Raw genomic sequence first — 24,128 nt, 5'->3', positions numbered from 1 at the left:
TTGAGGTCCATTTTGGACGATTTTTCTAAATTATATAAAGTTTAAAAAATAATAAAAATTAATTTTCATATAATTTTTTAGTTCTATTGATACCTTTTAGGATGTATAAAAAATATTTTTATAAAATAAATATAAATAATTTTAATTTTATTAATAGTATGTGTAAAGTTTTTTTTAAATGTATGAAAATGTCCAATTATTTAAAACTTTTAAGCTATAAAATAATTTATGCACCTTATAGACTATAATTGATACACTTTTTAAATTGGATATGTTCAAATATATTTTTTAAAATCTTTACACATACAATTAATAAAATTAAAATTATTTATATTTATTTTATAAAATATTTTTATACTGGTACCAATAAAATAAAAAATTTATACACATATCAGTTTTTAAAGAAAAATAATTTTTAATATTTTTTTTAAACTTTATATAATTTAAAAAAATCATTTTAAATGAATATGGACATATAGCTGCCTAAATTTACGTTGAATATGGACAATCCTACGTCCAAATTCATTATGGACTTAACTTTTAATGGTTTTTTTTTACTTTTTACTTTTGTGTTGTGTTGACTTACGCCAATATTATAACGGTTAATATTAGTCAAAGGGTCTATTTGACCAATTTTATTAATTTAAAAACTCAATTAAGTATAAAAAAAGTTAGAGGGATTTAATTAAATCTATCGAAAAATTTAAAGACTTTGTAAACCATTAGTCATGTTAAATATATATTTTAATCAGGGTACAACTTATAATTATAATAATAACCAAAATATTATAACGAGTTGAGTCACAAATGCAATCAAGTGGTAAATTTATTACATACCCTTATTAAACAATTAGAATTTCCCTTAAGAGAATCAATTCAAATTTAATTAATTTTAAATAAAAATAAATGCTAATAATTAATACAATTTTCCTTTTCTTTTTGTTTGATAAGTCACAATCAAAATTTGGTTTGATTTAAAATTGAAAAGAATGTTAGTATTTTTCATATAGTTTTCTTGTCAATTGCACTGAATTAGAAATAAGGTGAAACTCAATTAAAGTGTGTAAATATATAAATATAGATATAATATAGTTAATTAATAAATGTCAATATTTTTCTTTTTCTGAAAAATAAAATTTTGAACCACAATTTAACCTGATCTAAGAACAGATCGACCACAAATAATGGCAATTCAGGCAAATGAATTCTGATTAATCCACCCTTTATTCCCACCCTAAAATATCTCTCATCCCCTCCCTCGCATTTCTTATTTTCTGTTTTCCCTAGTTAAAATCATTCAATTTCTTTTCTCTTCTCTTAATTATTTTCTCAGACAGATTTTATTTCCCTTGCTGACCATTGCCAAAAGGTTTACCAAAGCTTCATTTCCAGAACAAAATGGTATGCTTCCCAAATCTTTCTTTTATTGTAATTGTTGGTTCCTATATAACTTTTTAATATTTATTAGTAATTATGAAAAAGAGAACAAGAAGAATGAGAATGAGAATGAAAGATGAAGGAAGCTTAGAGAAATTGATTTCAATGGACCAGATATTTTTCCATGTGGCAATTGCATATCCTATTTCCATTAATTAATTTTGAAAAAAGTTAGTATGATCTTTATGCGGATCCGAAACAAATAATGACCATGGTTTTAACATTGCATGTTATTTATTATTAAGTGGTGTTAATACATATGTGGTGCTATAAATAGGCAAATTCATCATCTGGAATGTATGTGAACGATGATTGCAAGCTGAAGTTTTTGGAACTAAAAGCAAAACGAAATTATCGTTTCATCGTGTACAAGATCGACGAGCAGACACAACAGGTGATCGTAGACAAGTTGGGAGGTCCCCAAGAAACTTACGAAGATTTCACCAACTCCTTGCCCGAGCATGAATGCCGCTATGCTGTCTTCGACTATGATTTTACCACAGATGAGAACTGTCAGAAAAGCAAGATTTTCTTCTTTGCATGGTACCAAGACAAACACATTGTTCCCTTACCAATAACTCAAACTGATTGTTACAATAATATTGTTCCTTTGTGGTGGTGTATAATATATGTATAGGTCACCTGATGGGTCAAGGGTGAGGAGTAAGATGCTTTATGCAAGCTCCAAGGACAAATTCAAGAGACAGTTGGATGGGATTCAAGCTGAGTTGCAGGCAACAGATCCAAGTGAGATGACCTTGGACATCATCAAAGCACGAGCTCTTTAATTCCTTCCTATATAACTCAAAACTCCATTCAAGGCGTTTCCTTTTTCAATAATCTCTATTAATTTGTGGGGTATTTCCCGTTTTTAGTTTCTCTGTATCTAAGCTACATCAGAAAACTTGACATCATATCCTATAACATCCTAAGTAAACCCTTGTAGTCTAAAGGTCGGAATTCCTCTGTTTCTCAATGCTATTTCAGTGTCTGTAATAATTGATTCTTATGGTTTAGTTTTTTTCCAATATTCTGTCTCCCACGTCTCCACTTGCCTTGTTATTTTGTATTTTGTGTCGAGAGAAGCTTGAATGGCTTGAGGTTCATATGGGGGAGGCAATGCACATGGAAATTTATGACTAGGAGACTTCACCATTGACTGCACCATAAAATCCTTCCATAAACCTTTCTGCAAGCATGCTGCGGATTCGGCACAGACCCTGTGGGATTTTGAAGGTATTGTTGGTTTAAACTTCAAGAGTTTGGAGTATTCGTTCAACAAATGAAACATGTAGTCATACACATTTTGCATTGTCAGAGTCTCTTCGATAAATTTGCTTCCTGCTTCCCCTATGGCCTGTGCCTGCAAGTTTATAAAGTGAAATTAAAGGTACATTATATATTTTCTTAAGAGATAGATATACATGATTGAATTCATTGCAATCCATGTTTTCATTTGCTGAGAATATGTACCTCATGAGGGTGATTATTGCCCCATTCAACTGCAAACTTAAGATCCCTACATTTGTTTTTGCGACGGATACGACAGTAATGCTGCATCGGCACCATACTTCTCGAGAAGAAATCATAGTATTTAGGCTTTATCAACAACGTCATGCTATCACATGCCAGTATGTATTTCTCACTTACAGACCAAGTTGCTCCTTCTCTATAGATTTTATATCTTTATATGGATTGTACCACAGCGAAGTTGAAAAATCTCATTAGACTAAAAGTTGTTTAAAATTGAAATTTTAAAAACCTTCCATAAGAAGGAGAAGAAAAAGGGTTTTGCATATATATACCTATGGGTACATTGATCTTCGAATTTAGAATGCTTGAAACTTTGTTGACTTTCTTTACCCCAATCCATTTAGCTTGGCGTTGCCTAAGTTTCTTATGATTTCAATCCATTTATAAAAGCCCTGCCCATCAATGACACAAAGAAGAAACATAATAATTCAGGAAGTACCAGCATAAATCCGAACATTGCAGTCGTTTTTATCTGAAAGGTTGCATTTCAAAAGATCTACCCGATCTTTAGCAACGTATGGGTTACCCTTCCAGTTGGCATAAGGCTTCCTCTTTGTCCACTTGATCCTCTCCCTCCCTTTCTTTATTGCCTTCAACGTCTCCTCCCATGGCTTTATATTCACCTCTGCCCTGCCAGGACAAAGTAAACTAAATATGATTAGCTTGCTAATTGCAATAAAAAGTTATTAACACTTGACATTTTTTCTCCATTAGCAATTTGTTGCGGTAATCAGAATTAAAAAATTGATATATCATTAAGAACGTGTGACTTTTGGCAATATGTAGCAGAATTTACCATACCCGGAAGGTCCAGTCAGGGAACACAATGTCCAGTGCTGCTTTTTCTCCACAATAATGAAACACCGGCGGTGCTAATGCAGCATAGCGTCCTTTGTAGTTTCTTCTCTTGATCACGGTATCGTCTCCACAAAAGAACAAAAGGTCCAAGTCTGGTACTTTTCCAGGGTACAACCTTAGAAGCTGCAAAATGCCCCATATTGTAAATACATCCCTGGTTTGATATGGCCTGTTGTACTTCTCCACATAGGCCTTTCCGTTGACAATGACGAGCCTGAAATCCGCACAGGGTTTTCCCCTTTCGATCATGTCTTCTGTAATCCACGAACCCTTCCATTGCTTTAAATCTTGGTGGATCCACCAGAAGTAATCTGGGCAAGTTCTAGCCGATGATTCTTGGAGCTGGAACACCGACTGGTAATTTTCCGGGCATGTTTGGGGTAAATTAACTGAATTAGAGCAGTTTAGAGGAAATTCAATCCTCTCATGATGAGTTTTAGAAGTTCGTGATGTAAAAATCGACTGCCCATTTGGAGTGCCCCGTATAACAAGCTGAGAAACAAGTAGATCAAAAAATCTGCATTAATCATTTATTAACAAAATTCGAAATATGGAAATCTATTATACATGATTGGAAATATATAAAAGAGTAATTATTTGGTAAATAGAATTCTATCTATACATTTAATTTATTTATTTTAAAATTTTAAAATATAATTTAAGAATGCATTGGACAAATTTAACCCTAGAGTTAAAAAATTTCACCGTTAATTTACAAAATAATTATAATATATAGTATATTATGACACAAAATGGTTGAAAACTTTTATCTAACAAATATATTTATTAAAAATTTAAATAAAAATAAATGAAGTATTGGTTGAAATGACAAAAATAAAATATTGATAAAATCCCATCATAATTATGGAAAAAAATTATTAAAATTGTAAAAGAATAAAATTATTTGTTTATAATTTAAAAATTAATTTATTATATTTAAATTAAGTTGGAGAATATATTAGATATAAATGAGTGTATAATAATATTTTGTCATATTTAAAATTTAATGACGTGATACTATTTTATTTGTGCTTAAAAACTATACTTTTTAGGATGATATTAATATAACTTATTCTCAATTATTATTATCATAACATAAGTCGATGGTAGTAAAAACAAAATTTCTCAAAATTTATTTATTAAAAATGATTAAAAAAGTATAAAGATGAAGGAAAGCAACAAGTTTCGATATGAGGGAGACTTACAATATCCATCCAATTAAGCAGAGCTGGAATAAGAAAGAGGAAGGTAGTAGTTGTTGAGACCAACACCAACCTTTGAAAAGCAACCATGAATCACTTCATCACCGTAAGCCCTATCCTCTTGAAGTACTTTAACATGCTCCACCATGGAAACCGTATTTCCCACAACTCTATTCCTGATTTAAAACCAAACCTGCCATACATTTATATGCCAAGTGTACATTTTTTAATATACATACTTTAACATGGAATTTTTTTAACGTTAATTAAAACAATCTTCATTTATAAAAAGTTATATTTAACTAAGTAATTTTTAAATATTATTTTAAATATAATATAGTATTATAATTATAATTACTTAAACATTTTATTATATTGTATACTTCTACGTTTATATTATTGTCAAGTAAATCTAATTTTAATACTTAAAATATTGTTATTGCAAATATAATATAATATAATATAATTTATTAATTATTTTCTCCTAATGAATTAAATTTACGGAAACATTGAATAAAATTATAATTATTTATTTCAATGTTAATTACCTAATATCTTTACTTTAACTTTTACTGTGAGTAAATCAAATTTTGACTTATTTTACGATATTAATATTAACTACACTATTTAACAATTTTTTACTTATGATAATTATGCTAAATTAGTAAAAATTCGAAATTGAAGAAAGTAATTCCTCTCATAAAATTAAGGATAAATTCATTTTTGTTAATTTCGAAAATCAACAAATAGTGCAATCCAAAAAACATATTTCGAAAATGTTAGGCAATCGGCTAAGATCGAGTTTGGGTGGTGGGTAAATGGGCTACTGGGTGAGAAATTTAATTTTTTGTTATTACATTGGAAATGAAGTTTTCAATTTAAATTACATGGTCCAATAAGAACTCAACACCTGGAAATAAAACTTTATCTTTTCTTTTTGTCGCGTAGGATTTTTGGACGGAAAATGCCATTGTTGTTATCTATTGTTCTCGCTTGCTCAACTTTAAATTATTTTAAAAATTTTTTAGAGAGATTAATTTGCTCAATTTCGAATTTAAGAGGGTATAGAGTGTTTTTTTACCTACTAAATCGTACAATATTTTTCAACACCTTGTTTCTCCATTTAAGAGCTGCGGTGACATGTATCAAGGGAGTTTAGCTCATTGCCTTTGGCCTTTTCTGCACTGTCTTTGGAGCTGACTTTGGAATTATGTTGCTGCTGCTTCTGTTTTCTGGAGCTTATTTTGAAGAAGTTTTAGATGTTCTATTTCTCTGTGTTGCTGTTTTGAAACGGTCTTAAGGTCTTTTGTATTATTACCACTGTTTCAGTGGACTGATATGTTCCCTAATAATATTTATTGATGTAAAATCATATAATATAATATAATATATATTCTATAGCAAAGTTTTCACATAACTTTTGGTAATTATACTAAATCATATAATATATATTCTAGAGCAAAATTTTAACATAAAGAAGGAACTTTACATAAATGGGGTATTTCCTCTGAAAACTTAACATCATAACCTCTAATATCCCAAGTAAACCCTTGTAGTCTAAACGGTGATATAAAGTTAGGAATTTCTCTGTTTCTTAATGCTATTTAGAAATCAGTCCTGCATTTGATTTCAATTACAAATTCTTCCATATGATCAGTGCAAGAATGATCTGAAATAGACTAAGCTTTTCTTAATTTGGCTACACTAATTACAGATGTTGATGAAAGAAAAAAACGAGAAAGAGAGGTTTCTAGCTTTCTATTGATTCTTATGGTTTAGTTTTTTTCCAATATTCTGTCTCCCACGTCTCCACTTGCCTTGTTATTTTGTCTTCTCTGTCGAGAGAAGCTTGAATGGCTTGAGGTTCATATGGGGGAGGCAATGCACATGGAAGTTTATGACTAGGAGACTTCACCATTGACTGCACCATGAAATCCTTCCATAAACCTTTCTGCAAGCATGCTACGGATTCGGCACAGACCCTGTGGGCTTTTGAAGGGACTGTTGGTTTAAACTTCAAGAGTTTGGAGTATTCGTTCAACAAATGAAACATGTAGTCATACACATTTCGCATTGTCAGAGTCTCTTCGATAAATTTGCTTCCTGCTTTCCCTATGGCCTGTGCCTGCAAGTTTATAAAGCGAAATTGAAGGTACATTATATATTTTCTTAAGAGATAGATATACATGATTGAATTCATTGCAATCCATGTTTTCATTTGTTGAGGATATGTACCTCGTGAGGGTGATTATTGCCCCATTCAACTGCAAACTTAAGATCCCTGCATTTGTTTTTGCGACGGATAGGCCAGTAATGCTGCATCGACACCATACTTCTCGAGAAGAAATCATAGTATTTAGGCTTTATCAACAACGTCATGCTATCACATGCCAGTATGTATTTCTCACTTACAGACCAAGTTGCTCCTTCTATATAGATTTTATATCTTTATATAGATTGTACCGCAGCAAAGTTGAAAAATCTCATTAGACTGAAAGTTGCTTAAAATTGAAAATTTAAAAACCTTCCATAAGGAGGAGAAAAAAAGGGTTTTGCATATGTATACCTATGGGTACATTGATCTTCCAATTTCGAATGCTTGAACCCTTGTTGACTTTCTTTGCCCCAATCCTGAATTAATAACCAATTAGAGTTACAAACACAGAGTTACCCATTTGGCTTGGCGTTGCCTAAGTTTCTTATGATTTCAATCCATTTATAAAAGCCCTGCCCATCAATGACACAAAGAAGAAACATAATAATTCAGGAAGTACCTGCTTATAAATCCGAACATTCCAGTCGTTTTTATCTGAAAGGTTGCATTTCAAAAGATCTACCCGATCTTTAGCAACGTATGGGTTACCCTTCCAGTAGGCATAAGGTTCCCTCTTTCCCCACTTTATCCTCTCCCTCCCTTTCTTTATTGCTCTCAACGTCTCCTCCCATGGCTTTATATTCACCTCCGCCCTGCCAGGACAAAGCAAAGTAAATATGATTAACTAGCTAATTGCAGTAAAAAGTTATAAACACTAGGCATTTTTTTCTCCATTAACGTCGTGTGAATTTAGGCAATATGTAGCAGAATTTACCATCCCCAGAAGGTCCAATCAGGGAACACAATGTCCAGTGCTGCTTTCTCTCCACAGTAATGAAAAGCCGGCGGTGGTGATGTAGCATTGAGTCCTTTGTAGTCTCTTTTCATGATCATAGTCTTGTCTCCACTATAGAACAAAAGGTCCAAGTCTGGTACCTTTCCAGGGTACAACCTTAGAAGCTGCAAAATGCCCCATATTGTAAATACATCCCTGGTTTGATATGGCTTGTTGTACTTCTCCACATAGGCCTTTCCGTTGACAATGACGAGCCTGAAATCCGCACTGGGTTTTCCCCTTTCGATCATGTCTTCTGTAATCCCCGAACTCTTCCATTGCTTTAAATCTTGGTGGATCCACCGGAAGTAATCTGGGCAAGTTCTAGCCGATGATTCTTGGGGCTGGAACACCGACGGATAATTCTCCGGGCATGTTTGGGGTAAATTAACTGAATTAGAGCAATTTAGAGGAAATTCAATCCTCTCATGATAAGTTTTAGAAGTTCGTGAGTCAAAAATCGACTGTCCAATTGAAGTGCCCCGCTGAGAAACAAGTAGATCAAAAAACAAAAAACAAAAAAAATTGCATTATTCTGTTATTCTCAAAATTCGAAATATGGAAATCTAATAGTATACATATTTCGAACTCAGTGAGATTTTGCTACACATTAAATTTATTTATTTTTAAATACGAGTTACAGACCCATGGTACAAACTCAATTTTATTTGTAAAGTTGTACAAAATAATTATGATATACTGTCAAAAAATTTATTTAATAAATATATTTGCTAAAACTTTATATAAAAACAATTCAGTAAAATGATAAAATTAAAATATTGTTCAAATACTATTATAGATATGTTTTTATGTAAAATTATTTTTATTGAAGTGGCTAGTGCCATCCAAGAGACTAATCAGATGGACTCACTACGATTTTGATTAGGAAAATTCTTCAACTGCTATCACAGACTCAATATTGATCCTAGAGAAAAGAATCAAGCAGCTAACGGATTGACAAAGTTGGCTCACATAAATGAGCAAGGGTTGCAAATTTTTGAAACTTCTCCGCTAAGGGGTTTAAATTGTGTTATGTAATTTTGTTTCTTTATTCTCTTATTTATCACAAAAAGAAAAAAAAAAGTCCTCACACCACATTTATTACTTTGTAAAATGATTGGTTAATTTGATAATTTTATAACTGAGATAAAATCAATTAATAAATAACACTAACTCAATCAATCACTTAATATATACTATAATTTTACTAATGAATATATTTTTTAAAAATTCAAATTTGTAATTTTTTTAAAAAATTAATTATTTCAACAAATATATATGTGGTAATTACTAGGGAAGTAATACCCAATTTTAACTGAAAAATCGAAAAAATTAACACAACAGAATATTTTTATTTTTATTTAGTTGGGTAGGGACTTATTTTATAATATTTTCTAATTATTTAAACTATATTTATTTTATGTAATATATAATAAATATTTTATCATATAAACTCAACTCAATAATTTTAAACTTAACCAAAAAAATTTGAATTTGTTAACTAAAAATTCGACTGAATTGACCAAATCAATGTTGGTTTAGTTTGACCATTTGTTCAATTAAAGTTGATCAGATCAATTTTCTCATATTAAAATTAGTTAAGTCGATTCTCATATTAAATCGATTACTATACCTTACTAATTATCATTGCAAATTTGTGTTTTAAAATTTAATTATGAATTTACCCTTTATTTTATAAAAATAAATAAGCTAATTCTTTTAGTATAATTGGTGAAAAAGAATACACAAAAACATTCAACACTTAATTAAAAACCAACCAATCAAGTTCACATGTTGATTAATAAATAGACCAAATTTTTAATTTTCATAAAGTAAAAAGATCGAATTTTGACAAATTACAATAAAAAATTTAAAGGGTTTAATTTATTTATTTCAGTAAAATAAAAAGATGAAATTTATAATTTGACAGTTAATTTAATTATTAAGTTATTTTTTCCCTCAAAATTTTATTTATTAAAAAGTTAAAAGCAATGAAAAAACTCCTCAAAAATCAATTGGACCCCTACTTAAAAAGTGTACGCAATTAGAGCATTGTCATTTCTGTTAAGGCCCCTGACGGACCATTAAGTGCTGACATGGCGTATGACATGGAAAAGCGATGACATTGAGGGCTTAATTGATTTTTTTAGTAATTTCTACTAATTTTTAAAACTTTTTAATAAAAATTACTACTCATTTTTTTGTTTTTTCACACATGCTACCCCATCCTTATCAAGGTGCATTGATCACCTATCCTCAACTAAAACTTATCACTCACTTTAAACCACCAAATACTAAATCCATGATTTCTAAGATCCTTTACTCGAGATCCCATCCAAATCAAATTATCATCCGACTTAAAACTCCTCTATTAAAATCTAATCCAAACCTTAAAAAAAACTATAATTTTCTTATACATATTTTTATTTTTTATTTTTTTTACAAATTTTTATACTTTCAATAAGTTTTTATAATTTTTTATTAATTTTATAGAATTTTTATCATTTTAATTATATTTATATAATTTTCTATAATTCTATAATATTTAAATATTTAAATATAATTTGTTGAAAATTTTTATATAATCCCTAAAAATCAATTAAACTCTCCTAAAATAATTAAAAATCAATTAAGCTATCCTAAAAAAAAAATTAAACCTTCCACGCTTAGCCATCACGTCACCCGCCATGTTGATTTTAACGAAAATGACAATTCAAAGAGCTTATTTTTGGATTAAAGGTTGAATTGATGAAGGGTTTTTTTAGTACGTTTTATCCTATTAAAAAACGATTTAAAAAAAAAGTGAAAAGATGAAGGAAAGCAACAGATTTTGAGGGAGACTTACAATTTCCATCCGGTTAAGCAGAGCAGCAATAAGGAGGAAGAAGAAGAATATGAAGGTAGTAGTTGTTGAGACCAATCCCTTGAGGCGTCCAACACCAACCTTTGAAAAGCAGCCTTGAATGACTTCATCACCGTAGGCCCTAACCCCTTGAAATATTTGAACACGATCCGCCATGGAAACCGTATTTCCCAAGCTCTCCCACAGCCCTATTCCTGCTTCAATGCCTTGGTATATATACATATAAATGCATATCCTCCCTATAAGGCAAGACATTATAAATTGCCTTAAATATTTATTTTGACTAATTAATGAGTTGGCATGCATATTCAACCCGATTCAATTTGGAGGGTTAACTTTTGCTTGTAGAGACTTTAGTTGACGTGGATACAGTCCTAGCTTTTTAATTATATTTGAAACCACTACTATTATTAAACCATAGAAATAAATGTTTCGGCAAAACCAATCTATGTTAACGTTATTCAAAGACTCAAGAAATATTTATGATTCAACACGTTTGAAGGAGACTTCTATCATACATATTCACAAAACAAATCAAAGAACAATCTCTAAAATCATTAAGAATTGAAAAACTTGATCGTGCATGTAAAACATAGTCTGATCTTGTTGTATGAGAGTAATCATTAATCATATACAGAAATAGAAAAAAAAAACGAAGATCATCATATACCTGTAATTCAAGCGTATAAAGTGGAGATGGAGCTGCAAAACTGAGATGATCAGGTAGTGAAAACTTGGAGAAAAAAACAAGGTCAAAATCAAGCAGCAGTGTTACGATTTGACTTTCATCACTGATTAAATTCCGTAAACCATAAGCTATTGATTTTTCTCAGACAAGAGGAGGGGAGAAAGATGAAGAAATACTGATTTAACTTTTTTGAATAATTATTTAGTGTGATGGAATTTGTAACTTTAGAAGGGGTTGAGTTTTTGTCAGTTATATTTAAACATTTTAAAAATAAATAGGTCCAGTTTCCATTCTAATGTATTAAATAATTATCCTAATTTTTTAATTCTATCAATAAAAAATTGAGAGATTATATCATCCAAATGGTAATTATATGCTATAATTAATAATTTAAAAGAAGTTAATAATTTATAATTAGACTTATTTATGAATCGGACTATCTATCTAGGCTCGAAGGTCTGTTAGAAAAAAAAAGATTTTGACAAAATATGAGGCCGAAAAATAGACTTGGGTAAAATCTAAGGCCTATTTTTTATATGGGTCAAGCCTTGGGCAATTATTTTTTTAACTTGAGCCTTAATTATATATATTTTTATATTTATATTAAATCACTAATTTAATAACAATTAAACTCATTATCCAAAATCTAAAAAAAAAAAATTCCAACTAAATAACCCAACCCAAAATATAAATTTTTAAAATTTATATTTACAACAATAAAATATTTATTATATCTATGGTAGCGTTTTTTAAATATAAAGAATTTTTAGTGTGTAAGAAAATTTTTATTTTAGCCTTTTTTTAGAGCATTATATTTTTAAAAAATTTTATTTTTTAAATAAAAACTAATCTAAAAAATTAAGTATGGACGGGTTGGGCCAGACCTAGGTTTGCTTTTCTTAAATTAGGCTAGACTTAGGCAAAAAAAAGAAGCCTATTTTTCGGGCCAAGTCAAATCCGGACTTGAAAATTTGATCTAAATACCTTGCATAGGGTAGACTCAAACTCGGCCCAACCTCTATTTATGGCATATGTTGTACTTTTATTTTATTATTATTATTTTGAATAATTTCATTATAAGTTTTAATCATATCTGCTCTTTTTGACATAATACTTATAAGTACCCATAGCCCCTCCCCAATTTATAAAATAGAGGATAATGTGCTTCAATGTACTCAAACGCATACCAATCGAGTTAAAACTTAATTGAGATATTGTACTTTTATTTGTATTTATTTTTAGAGTCTAAAATTTCGATTAATAATGGAAAGTCCAATCACCACGGGACATGTATCATAATTTCTTTTTCCATTTACAAGGTTGCGAGCATGCCATTACTCCTCATTTGATAAGCGGATCACATGTAATCATATACATTACATTAATAGATCGCTTTGTACGAATTTGCGGACAGCCATTCCTATGGCTGGTGACGGAAAATGCTATCCAAATTTGAGAATTTAGAAAACCAAACTTGTTAGTAGGATAAGGGTGGGTTACCCAATTCCACCGCAACACTTGTTGTTTTCTGTAGTGCCCAACACCGCAATGGCACCATGTCCTTGATTAAGAAGTCAGACAAACAAAGGCCTTATATATATATAAAATAAAGCCACTGGATCACATTCCAGAAATATGCATTGGGCTGACGCATCAGGCCCATCCTTGTATCAAATTGAAGTATTCCCCCCACGTAAGCATTCTACTTCCGTCACATTGAGTTAATGTCATCTATCAATTAAATTTGATGACAATAAAAAATTACATACACATAATGAAAATAATAATAAGATTTGACTCGGAATTTTATCCCTAAGTAAAAACTATTCAAAAAATAGGTATTTATGTAGACTAACTGCTTGTAGTTTTAAAAAGAAAAAGGCAGAAGCTACTTTGGCTAACAAGCACCAAACTGTAGTGTGGAATATACGAATATTTTCTTAATTGGCTAAACTAATTGAAGTTTATGAAAACTAAACGAGAAAGAGAGGTTTGGTTTCTAGCTATCTAATGCTGCTTATGCTTTTAGTTTTTTCCAATATTCAGTCTCCCACGTCTCCACTTGTCTAGCTATTTTGTCTTTTGCCTTGAGAGAAGCTTGAATGGCTTGAGGTTTAAATGGGGGAGGCAATGCACATGGAAGTTTATCACTAGGAGACTTCACCATCGACTGCACCATGAACTCCTTCAATAGGCCTTGCTCTGTGGTTTCGGAACAGAGCCTTCGGGCATTTGGAGGTATTGTCGGTTTAAACTTCAAGAGTTTAGAGTATTCGTTCAACAAATGGAACATGTAATCATACACGTTTTGCATTGTCAAAGCCTCTTCAATAAATTTGCTTCCTGCTTTCCCTATGGCCTCTGCCTGCAAATTTATGGAATGAAATTCAGGCAAGGGTATATATATTTCTTATGATAACTAAATGATTGAATTCGTTGCAATCCATGTTTTCATTTGGTGAAAATTAGCACCTTGTGAGTGTGATTATTGCCCCATTCAACTGCAAACTTAAGATCTCTGCATTTGTTTTCATTGCTGATAGGCCAGAAATGCTGCATCGGCATCATGCTTCTCGAGAAGAAATCATAGTATTTAGGGTTTACCAGCAAGGTCATGCTATCGCATGCCAGTATGTATTTCTCACTTACGGACCACGTCCTTCCTTCTATATAAATTTTATATCTTTGATATTGATTGTACCGCAACAAAGTTAAAAATGTCATTAGGGTGAAAGTTGTTTAAAATGGGAAGAAAAAGGTGATCGTATATACCTATGGGTGCATTGATCTTCCAATTTGGAATGCTTGAAACCTTCTTGGATTTCTTTAGCCCAATCCTGAATTAATAACAAGAGTTACCCATTTGGCTTGGCCCTGCCCCCATCAAAGAAGAAACATAATTTTTCAGGAATTACCTGCACATAAAGCCGAGCATTCCAGTCGTGTTTATCTGAAACGTTGCAGTTCAAAAGATCTCCCCTATCTGGAGAAGTTGGGTTACCCTTCCAGTAGGCATAAGGTTCCCTCTTTTCCCACTTGATCCTCTCCCTCTCTTTCTTTATTGCCCTCAATTGCTCCTCCCATGGCTTTATATTAACCTCTACCCTGCCACAACAAAGCAAACTAAATATCATTACCTGTGTAAATATTTAACATATGGCAATCTTTTTCTTCATTAACAATTTGTTGTGGTACTATAAGTTGGGGCATGAGAATCTTTTTATTATTATCGAATAACAGGGTTTGTAGATCAATCCAACTCTAATACTATAGTGTAAGTCGTTTATGATGTAGCAGAAATTACCATCCCCAAAAGGACCAATCAGGGAACACAATATCCAGTGCTGCCTCCTCTCCACAGTAATGAAACACTGGCGGTGCTAATGCAGCATAGCGTCCTTTGTAGTCACTTTTCATGATTACAGTGTTGTCCCCACAATAGAAGAGAAGGTCTAAATCTGGTACTTTTCCAGGGTACAACCTTAGAAGCTGCAAAATACCCCATATTGTAAACAGATCCCTGGTTTGAAATGACCTGATGTACCTCTCCACATAAGCCTCTCCATTGACAATGACGAGTCTGAAATCCGCAATGGGTTTTCCCCTTTCAATCATGTCCTTTGTAATTCCCGAACTTTTCCATTGCTTTAAGTCTTGGTGGATCCACCGGAAATAGTCTGGGCAAGTTTTATTAGTGGATGATTCTTTGGGCTCAAACACCGTCGTATGGTTAACTAAATTAGAACAGTTGAGAGGAAATTCAACCTTCTCATGACGAATTTCAGAGCTTAGTGGTGGTGGTGGTGGAGTGCCACCTATGATAGGCTGAGAAACAAGTTGACCCCAACCCCCAAAAAAAAAAAAACTTTGAATCAATTTTCATGAAAATTTGATGCTGCTTAGTATTTGATAGTCTGATATTGAAAATTTTCAGTTTCGGTTAAAAATTTTATTTTTATTTTTTTATTCCACTCTAAAGGGATATACCTTATTTGTGAAATCTGAAAACATCATGAGTAGATTAAATCATTTTCTTAACTATAAATATGTATCGTAAATATTCTTTTTTATGGTATTTCTAAAAATAATTATATGAACAAATTACGTTAAACATTCGTCTAATACACATGTCGACAAAGACGATGGATGGAAATTGTAATTTGGATTCTTAAAATTCAATTCAATTATCAAATTAGGCTTTTTTTATAAATTATAATAAAAAAATTGGTCATATTATAAATTTTAGAAATAATCTGTTTAATTATAATTATATACATGTCTATAATAATGCTTGATTGTTTTTCCTGGGATTATATTCATTAAAAATGATTAAAGTAATGGAGTACGCAACAGTTTTGGGGGGAGACTTACAAAATTCATCCAATTAAGCAGAGCAGCAATAGCAAGGAGGAAGAAGAAGAAGACGAAGATGGTAGTTGTAGAGACGAATCCCTTGAGGCGTCCAACATCAACCTTGGAGAAGCAACCATGAATCGCATGGTCAGCATGAACATGCTCCGCCATGGAAACTGTTGGATTCCTTGAGATGGAGCTCAAAAACTGGGGTAGATGATCAGCTGGTAAAAACTTAGGGAAAAAAAGAACACAAGGTCAAAAGTAAGCAAAGCAGCAGTGTTTTTTATATTACAACGTGCCTTGAGGGGAAAATATGGGCTTAAATTTATTTGAAAAATATTAGATGTAATTCATGACTTGTAACTTCTATTACTGAAAATTCAATTCCGAAGACCATAACTAATGACTTTTTGAGGTGTCTGGAAGTGTCAATAAAGATAATGAAACATTGACAGAGACTTTAACAAGGTTTAAATATGCTTCTAATCTAACCACATTTAACATTTTTTTTCACTTCTTTCATTCCTCCAGTTAACGGCGTTATTAGAAAACCCTCAAAGGTCATGCCCGCCTACCAAAGCATGCCATGTGGTTTATTTTTTTGTCTATGTCAACATAACATCAATACATCACATCCACGTCGATTAAAATACTTCAAAAATATGTAATTTTTTTAAAAATTTTCTAAAATTTCATATATATACACATAAATAAAAATTATAATTTTGAAAATGATTTAAAATGTAATTTTTTTAAATATTAATAAAAATATATTTTTAAAAATTCTAAAAATCCTATATATTTTTTAAAAGTATTAAAAATTTTAGAAAATTACAAAAATAGATATATAAATTCTAAAAAAATAAAATTTATAAAAAATTAGGAAAAAGATTAGTTAATTTTTTTAAAATATATATTTAGATGAACCTTTTAAAAATTCAAAAAAATAAAAAAAATCTAATACATTCAAAAGAAATTTAAATTTTAAAATAAATTAAAAGTTTATCGGGCATTTGACCAATTGACTGATGTTGATTGAATATTTACTAGACTTTGATCGACAACCATTTATTGTCAATCAACATTCAGTCAATACAGGTCAATGTTGAACAACTTTCAATCTATGTCACTTTTAATTTATTTTTAAATTTCTTTAGAATATATATGAGGTTTTTTTCAATATTTTTTTTAATTTTCTAAAGTTTAACCAACTTTTTCTAAAAGATTAACTTTTTTATAATTTTTATTTTTTAAAATTTATATATTTTTAAATTTCTAAAATGTTTAATTATTTTAACGATTTAATAATTTTGGTCTCATTAATACACCGCCCAAAAATTTCATTATCCATGTGGCAATTATAAAAAGTAAAAATAACTTCTTGGCACTCATTTTTTATTTTAAAAATTAAATTTTTTAAAAAATATTTTTTAATTTATTATATATTTTTAATTTATTAATTTTAAAAAAATTATATGTATTTTTATTTTTATTTTTAAAATTTTAAAATTTTTCATAAGTTTTGGAAAATTATACTTTTTTAAGGATTTTTTTTGAAAATATGAAAAACTTGTTGAAAATTCTTGTTTTTAAATCTTTAATTTTAAAAAAGAATCTTCCACAATTTTTTTATATCTCCAAAAATAATGATTTTTTTAAAAATATTCAAAAAAATTTTATAAAAATATAAAAAAAATTTAAAAATGGAACTTTTAAATTTTTTGAGTTTTTAATTTCTTATTTTAAAATGTAAGGAACAAATTTTAAAAAAATGTAGAGGGCTAAAAAGATTATTTTGCCTTTTCTATAGTTACTGTTATTAACTACAAATTTAGATGGTGTCATCAATAATTAGATCAAGATTAATAAATCATTGCAAGTATAGAGAGTCGATATTTCAAAATTAAAACTTATATGGACTTTTATCATATTTAAATCTAAATTTTATATTTTTTTAAAGGCAATAAGGATGATGAATTGGAGGGTTGGGTTTTTAGGTCGAGTTTTTAATTATAAGGATGGAGGGTGAGTTTTTAGGGAGGTTCAATTATACAAATTATTATAATTCTTTAGTGCTTACACAAGACATTATTTAATTATAAAAAATATTATCGAATAAAACATTACTCAATTACATAAATTATTATAATATTCAATTACGAAAATAAATATCTAATTATTAATTTTAGGCCTATGAGGAGAAAATTGAGATAGGATATTATCTAACAGTCAAATTTGTTTTTGCATAATCACTGGACGAGAAGGGACTATGCATCATGATCCCAATTTTTATGAACCCAAAATTTCAGCTATTATTAATTTTAGGCCTATGAAGAGAAAATTGAGATAGGATATTATCTAACAGTCAAACTTGGTTTTGCATAATCACTGGACGAGAAGGGATGCATCCTCATCCCAAATTTTGTGAACCTCATACAAACTACAATTACAAGTCTCATCCCCACTTGCACAGTTGAATAAGCTTTTCTTAGAAGGGAAAAGTCAAAGGATTTGGTTAGACGAAAAAGCAGAGAGATGTGAGGAAGAAAAAGAAAACCTTTTTTAAATTACCTAAATATATCCTTCTCAAGCTTTAAATTCTTACTTTTTATTGGAGGAAATTTTTTTAGGGATATATTGGATAATTTAAATAAGATTTTTATATAATTTTTTAAGATTATTGTTTTTAATATTTTTTAAAGGTTATTTCAATTTAATTTTAAAAGAGGAAAGACTTAACATGCAAATAGACCAAAAGTATAAAAGTATTTGTATTTTCATCCAATTTAAAAGGGTAATTATTTCATCAAGCCCCTAAATGTTTTATATAATCATACTTCACTGTCAATGACAATGGCGGCATCCAAAAAAATTGTTTTTTTTTTAAGTTGGAGGTGATGACACCAATAGAAATAACATTACCAACATTTACTGTTTAAAATGAATCATTTACGTACATAATTTTTAAAATGGATATTTTCATAAATAATAAAAAGTTTTAGAGATTTTTATAGAAAAGCCGAGAATATGACTGCTTTTTTTTATTCGTTGATTAGATTGCTCTGGGGTCTGCTAGAAGAAGGATGACGAAAACAGGGTGTAAAAGCACTTTTGTTTAATCACCAATAACAAGCCATTTGTCCCCAATTAATTAATTAATTACCATTTTCTCATGTTAATTTTCCCCCGTAAGTATTAGACAATGTAGGACTTTTCTTTTCGTGGTGATGATGACTCATGCTCTACTATCGTTTTTGTTGTCCCTTTTTTTTTCTTCTATATTATTATTATTATTGTTAATTCGCTGTATCAATAGATCATGATAGAGGAGATTTTAGTTTAGTAATAGAGAAGAAAAAATGGAGATGTATGTAAAATCTTATTATATAATCGTCTGGTCCAGTAATAGAGAAAAAAAATTAATCCCCTATGTCTATAGAATCTTTTTATATAATAGAGAAAAAAAATATTATTATTATTATTATTAGATAGAGTTTATTTATATATGTAACGCATGGTGCTTGGCCTTCTTTCTTTTTTTCTGGTAGAAGCAAATTTAGCAAACAGTAGTACATTAGGTAATTAGGCTCCCAATCCTTAGCAAGTTGTCCCGTGGCTGTGATCGCTTGCCTCATCATCTGTGTACTGTATGAGTGAGGTGGTGTGAAGGCTGCTCAATAGAAATATTTAGTGATGTACTCAGTTTCATAATGTGTGCAAGAATAGGTGCGAGTTTCCGGTGGACCTTGACATGACCTACTAATATAGACTTCCATCGCTGGTTATATTGTATGAAACAGGCATCTTGTATTCACAGAAAATGTAGTTTCCGTAAGATGGAGTGGATTTGGAGGAGTTTGCTATGGTGCTTGGCTTTCTTAAATGAAGTTTTCCTCTCTTTTTTCCATTACTAGAAAATTATAATATGCAGTAACTTTAGTGAAAAATAATAATTTATGTTACATGAGAGTACAAATATGTTTTCAAAATATTATTACTAATTTCTTATACCCAAATATATGTCACAATTATCATTATCAAATATGAATATTTTTAAAAATTAAAAGCAGAGACTAATTGTGCAATTTAATTTAAAAATTTCATATAAAATAATAATATATCATGTCAACTTTCCGTTACACTAATATAGTTCAATGCTTAAAATATAACAAATTGATAATATTAGTGGCCATATCATAATATTTTAGAGTTTATTCACAGAAACATAATTTAAACCATATCGATTTATCCAATTAATTATTATAAATGAAATTTTAGTTATTAACGTTCACAAAATTTAATATTTAATATATTATTATTTTTCTTAATTTTTTTTCTATATTTTTATAGTTAACTCAGTAAAATTTAACAACTTTTTTTCATTCCTTTTACATTCTGTAAACTAAACAATAAATTTTTATATTTTAACCTTCGAAAAGAATACCTATTAGCTATACAAGCAAAATGAAAACTGAACAAGAGATAAGAAACAGTGAAAAATACCATAAACAAGGAGCTAATCACCAAAAAATTCTAGTGTGCCAACCACACAACATGATCACGGACGGAGTACACCTTTTACCCTTGCACAAACTAGTTCCATGACTCCGACGCATCCACCTTAAATTTCTAGCAGCCCAACTGAGGAGCTCCTCCCCATCGAGTTAACCCTTACACACTCTGCCACCACCAAGTTTCAGCTAAGATCACCCCATCCAGTGGAAAGCTCTACGTATTGCCAAATGAATAATTTCTTCTACCTTCCAAAGCTATATTTCTCGTTAATCATACACTCCAAATAGTTGACGCCATCCACCAAACCAGGAGAATCTTTTGCCCAATTCAACAGTTCACAGTGATCAATAAAATCATTAAAATCAGAGGTTCCAGAATTAAACTATGAACTGCCCGTCCTCTCCTCTCGCTACTAGATTTCAACTCGCTAATATGATCCCATAGCTCTTCGAACTTTGAGACAGTTATGTGTAACATATAAACACCAAGCTTTAGCTGCTGTAGCCTAGAATATACTGATATTTTCTTAATTGGCTAAACTAATTAAAGAGGTTTGGTTTCTAACCATCTAGTGCTTCTTATGTTTTAGTTTTTTCCAATACTCGGTTTCCCACGTCTTCGTTTGCCTAGTTTTATTCTCTTTTGCGTCCAGAGAAGCTTGAATGGCTTGAGGTTCAAATGGGGGAGGCAACGCACATGGAGGTTTATCACTAGGAGACTTCACCATTGACTGCACCATGAATTCCTTCCATAAACCTTGCTCCGTGGTTTCGGAGCAGAGCTTTTGGGCATTTGGAGGTATTGTTGGTTTAAACTTGAAGAGTTTAGAGTATTCGTTCAACAAATGGAACATGTAATCATACACGTTTCGCATTGTCAAAGCCTCTTCGATAAATTTGCTTCCTGCTTTCCCTATGGCCTCTGCCTGCAAATTTATGGAATGAAATCAAGGCAAGGGTCTATATTTCTTATGAGAACTAAATGATTGAATTCATTGGAATCCAAGTCTTCATTTGCTGGGAATCATATAGTACCATGTGAGGGTGATTATTGCCCCATTCAACTGCAAACTTAAGATGTTTGCATCTGTTTTTGCGACGAATAGGCCAGAAATGCTGCATTGGCACCATGCTTCTCGAGAAGAAATCATAGTATTTAGGCTGTATCATCAAGGTCATGCTGTCGCATGCCAGTATGTACTTCTCACTTACAGACCATGTCACTCCTTCTATATAAATTTTATATCTTGATATCGATTGGACACAGCAAAGTTCAAAATCTCATTAGAGTCAAAGTTGTTTAAAATTGAAATGAGAAGAAAAAAGGGTTTCTTATATACCTATGGGTGCATTGATCTTCCAATTTAGAATGCTTGAAACCTCCTTGGATTTCTTGACCCCAATCCTGAATTAACAAGTCAGTTACAGAGCTAACCATTTGGCTTGGCATAAGAAAGAAAAAAACAAACATAATATTTCAGGAAGTACCTGCTTATAAAGCCGAACATTCCAGTCGTGTTTAGCTGAAAGGTTGCATTTCATAAAACTTAGCCTCCTATCTCTAGAAACTAGTGGATTACCCTTCCAGTAGGCATAAGGCTCCCTCTTTTCCCACTTGATCCTCTCATTCCCTTTCTTTATTGCTCTCAACGTCTCCTCCCATGGCTTTATATTAACCTCTCCCCTGCCACAACAAAGCAAAGCAAATATGATTAGCTAGCTAATTGCAGGTGAAAAAAAAATCAAACATTTGCCTTTTTTTTTCTGCATTAGAAATCTGTTGTGGTAATACGAGTTAAAAACATGAACAGGGTATGTAAATAAAATGGGCAAAGAATCTAACAGTAATACTATACCATCCCCAGAAGGTCCAGTCAGGGAACACAATGTCCAGTGCTGCCTTCTCTCCACAGTAATGAAACACCGGCGGTGCTAATGCAGCATAGCGTCCTTTGTAGTTTCTTTTCTTGATCACAGTATCGTCTCCACAAAAGAACAAAAGGTCCAAGTCGCGTACTTTTCCAGGGTACAACCTTAGAAGCTGCAAAATGCCCCATATTGTAAATACATCTCTGGTTTGATATGACATTCTGTACCTCTCCACATAAGCCGTTCCGTTGACAATGACGAGCCTGAAATCCGCACTGGGTTTTCCCCTTTCAATCATGTCTTCTGTAATCCCCGTACTCTTCCATTGCTTTAAATCTTGGTGGATCCACCGGAAGTAGTCTGGGCAAGTTCCATTAGTCGATGATTCTTTGGGCTCAAACACCGACGGATAATTAACTAAATTAGAGCAGTTGAAAGGAAATTCAACGCTCTCATGATGAATTTCAGAACTTCGTGCCTGCCCAAGTGGAATACCCTGTATGATAGGCTGAGAAGCAAGTATACCAAAAAGGGAAAAAAATATTCTATTAAGATATGGAAATCTAATGCCTTTGATATAAATATATATAAATTCACTAAACATGAGGGAGTAAGCAACAGGTTTGGAGGGAGACTTACAATATCCATCCAATTAAGCAGAGCTGCAATAGCAAGGAGGAAGAAGAAGAATATGAAGATAGCAGTTGTAGAGACGAATCCCTTGAGGCGTCCAACACCAACCTTTGGGAAGCAACCATGAATTGTTTGATCACCAAGAAAATGTTTAACATGCTCCGCCATGGAAACTGTATTCGCGAGCTCACGCACACAGTACAGTAATTGAGGCGTATAAAGTGGGGGCGTTGGATTCCTGGAGATGGAGCTGCAAAACTGAGATGAAGAGTAGCTGGTAAAAACTTGGAAAAACAAAGATCGAAATTAAGCAGAAGTGTTGTTGATGTCGTGGAATGGAAGAGGTTTTAAGCTAAATGGAACTTGGGTCAAGAAATAGTCATGACGACATGCGTTTGAGAAGAAAATATGGGCTTAAATTTTTTTTATCATTTTAAAAACTATTAAATTAATTCTTTACTTGAGATTTTTTTTTTTTTGGTTCAACTTGAGTTGATTTTGTTAAGATTTGATTTTTATCACTGCAACCCATAAGGTTTTTGTTTTTCTGGAATAGGGGAAAAAGATGATGAATTAGTAACCAAGACTTTTCTTTGAAAATATATGGTGGGGCAACTTGAAGAATATATATATGGGTCTATCTCAATTATTAATTTTTAGGCCTTTCAAGAGAAAAACGAAATAGGATGATATAAATATATATTGCCTGAGGAGGTAGAATATTATCCGAGAGTTAAAAGGATTTTTTTTGGATGGACGGTACATGTTTACTAATTAGTGTAAAAATAATAATAATAATGAGATTAAATATTATAATAATATTATATTGTAAAATAAAAAAAAACTAAATACATTGTATTAAAAATAAATTTAGATCTAAATACACCCTAAATTTGGTTTTACATAATCAATCAATAGACGAGACTAAGTTTATACATCGTGATCCAAAATTTTTGTGCATTTACTATTTATATTAATATAATTTTGTTGATTCGGTTTGTTATTACAATCTAAATAATTTCAATT

At 31.0% G+C, this 24,128-nt stretch overlaps 5 protein-coding genes across 6 annotated transcripts; 1 reads left to right on the top strand and 4 right to left on the bottom strand.

Annotated features, from left to right (window-relative positions):
* The first annotated feature begins 1,201 nt into the window (after nucleotides 1–1,201).
* On the top strand, nucleotides 1,202–2,431 carry LOC107911974 (actin-depolymerizing factor 10). Its single transcript, XM_016839997.2, has 3 exons — nucleotides 1,202–1,401; nucleotides 1,715–1,980; nucleotides 2,075–2,431. Exons 1-3 carry the CDS (start codon nucleotides 1,399–1,401, stop codon nucleotides 2,223–2,225), a joined length of 420 nt encoding a protein of 139 aa, XP_016695486.1. The 5' UTR covers nucleotides 1,202–1,398; the 3' UTR covers nucleotides 2,226–2,431.
* Nucleotides 1,982–5,181, bottom strand: LOC107910896 (protein O-glucosyltransferase 1-like). Its single transcript, XM_041105869.1, is given in 6 exon segments — nucleotides 1,982–2,800; nucleotides 2,911–3,121; nucleotides 3,243–3,333; nucleotides 3,410–3,600; nucleotides 3,767–4,320; nucleotides 5,034–5,181. Coding segments are annotated over 6 exon segments (1,491 nt in total). The 5' UTR covers nucleotides 5,121–5,181; the 3' UTR covers nucleotides 1,982–2,443.
* A 1,419-nt stretch (nucleotides 5,182–6,600) lies between these two features.
* LOC107911973 (O-glucosyltransferase rumi homolog) lies at nucleotides 6,601–11,944 on the bottom strand. Its single transcript, XM_016839996.2, has 7 exons — nucleotides 11,713–11,944; nucleotides 11,025–11,281; nucleotides 8,120–8,664; nucleotides 7,805–7,997; nucleotides 7,597–7,661; nucleotides 7,266–7,476; nucleotides 6,601–7,155 (listed from the first exon to the last, which is right to left on the bottom strand). The coding sequence occupies exons 2-7, from the start codon at nucleotides 11,262–11,264 to the stop codon at nucleotides 6,799–6,801; spliced, it is 1,611 nt and encodes a 536-aa protein (XP_016695485.1). The 5' UTR covers nucleotides 11,265–11,281; nucleotides 11,713–11,944; the 3' UTR covers nucleotides 6,601–6,798.
* A 1,505-nt stretch (nucleotides 11,945–13,449) lies between these two features.
* On the bottom strand, nucleotides 13,450–16,588 carry LOC107911972 (O-glucosyltransferase rumi homolog). 2 transcript variants are annotated; one of them, XM_016839995.2, is made up of 6 exons: nucleotides 16,102–16,588; nucleotides 15,035–15,555; nucleotides 14,646–14,835; nucleotides 14,503–14,567; nucleotides 14,203–14,413; nucleotides 13,450–14,095 (listed from the first exon to the last, which is right to left on the bottom strand). In XM_016839995.2, exons 1-6 carry the CDS (start codon nucleotides 16,252–16,254, stop codon nucleotides 13,748–13,750), a joined length of 1,488 nt encoding a protein of 495 aa, XP_016695484.2. In that variant the 5' UTR covers nucleotides 16,255–16,588; the 3' UTR covers nucleotides 13,450–13,747. The 2 variants fall into 2 exon arrangements, with proteins under 2 accessions (XP_016695484.2, XP_040961802.1); XM_041105868.1 differs by having other exon boundaries at nucleotides 14,203–14,299; nucleotides 16,102–16,463.
* A 3,981-nt stretch (nucleotides 16,589–20,569) lies between these two features.
* Nucleotides 20,570–23,700, bottom strand: LOC107911971 (O-glucosyltransferase rumi homolog). Its single transcript, XM_016839994.2, has 6 exons — nucleotides 23,109–23,700; nucleotides 22,457–22,977; nucleotides 22,089–22,284; nucleotides 21,941–22,005; nucleotides 21,636–21,846; nucleotides 20,570–21,526 (listed from the first exon to the last, which is right to left on the bottom strand). The coding sequence occupies exons 1-6, from the start codon at nucleotides 23,268–23,270 to the stop codon at nucleotides 21,170–21,172; spliced, it is 1,512 nt and encodes a 503-aa protein (XP_016695483.1). The 5' UTR covers nucleotides 23,271–23,700; the 3' UTR covers nucleotides 20,570–21,169.
* Between the last annotated feature and the right edge of the window lie 428 nt (nucleotides 23,701–24,128).

The sequence above is a fragment of the Gossypium hirsutum genome, chromosome D11, assembly GCF_007990345.1.
Source record: "Gossypium hirsutum isolate 1008001.06 chromosome D11, Gossypium_hirsutum_v2.1, whole genome shotgun sequence".
Taxonomy (NCBI): domain Eukaryota; kingdom Viridiplantae; phylum Streptophyta; class Magnoliopsida; order Malvales; family Malvaceae; genus Gossypium; species Gossypium hirsutum.
This window is presented reverse-complemented; position numbering and strand designations above follow the sequence as displayed.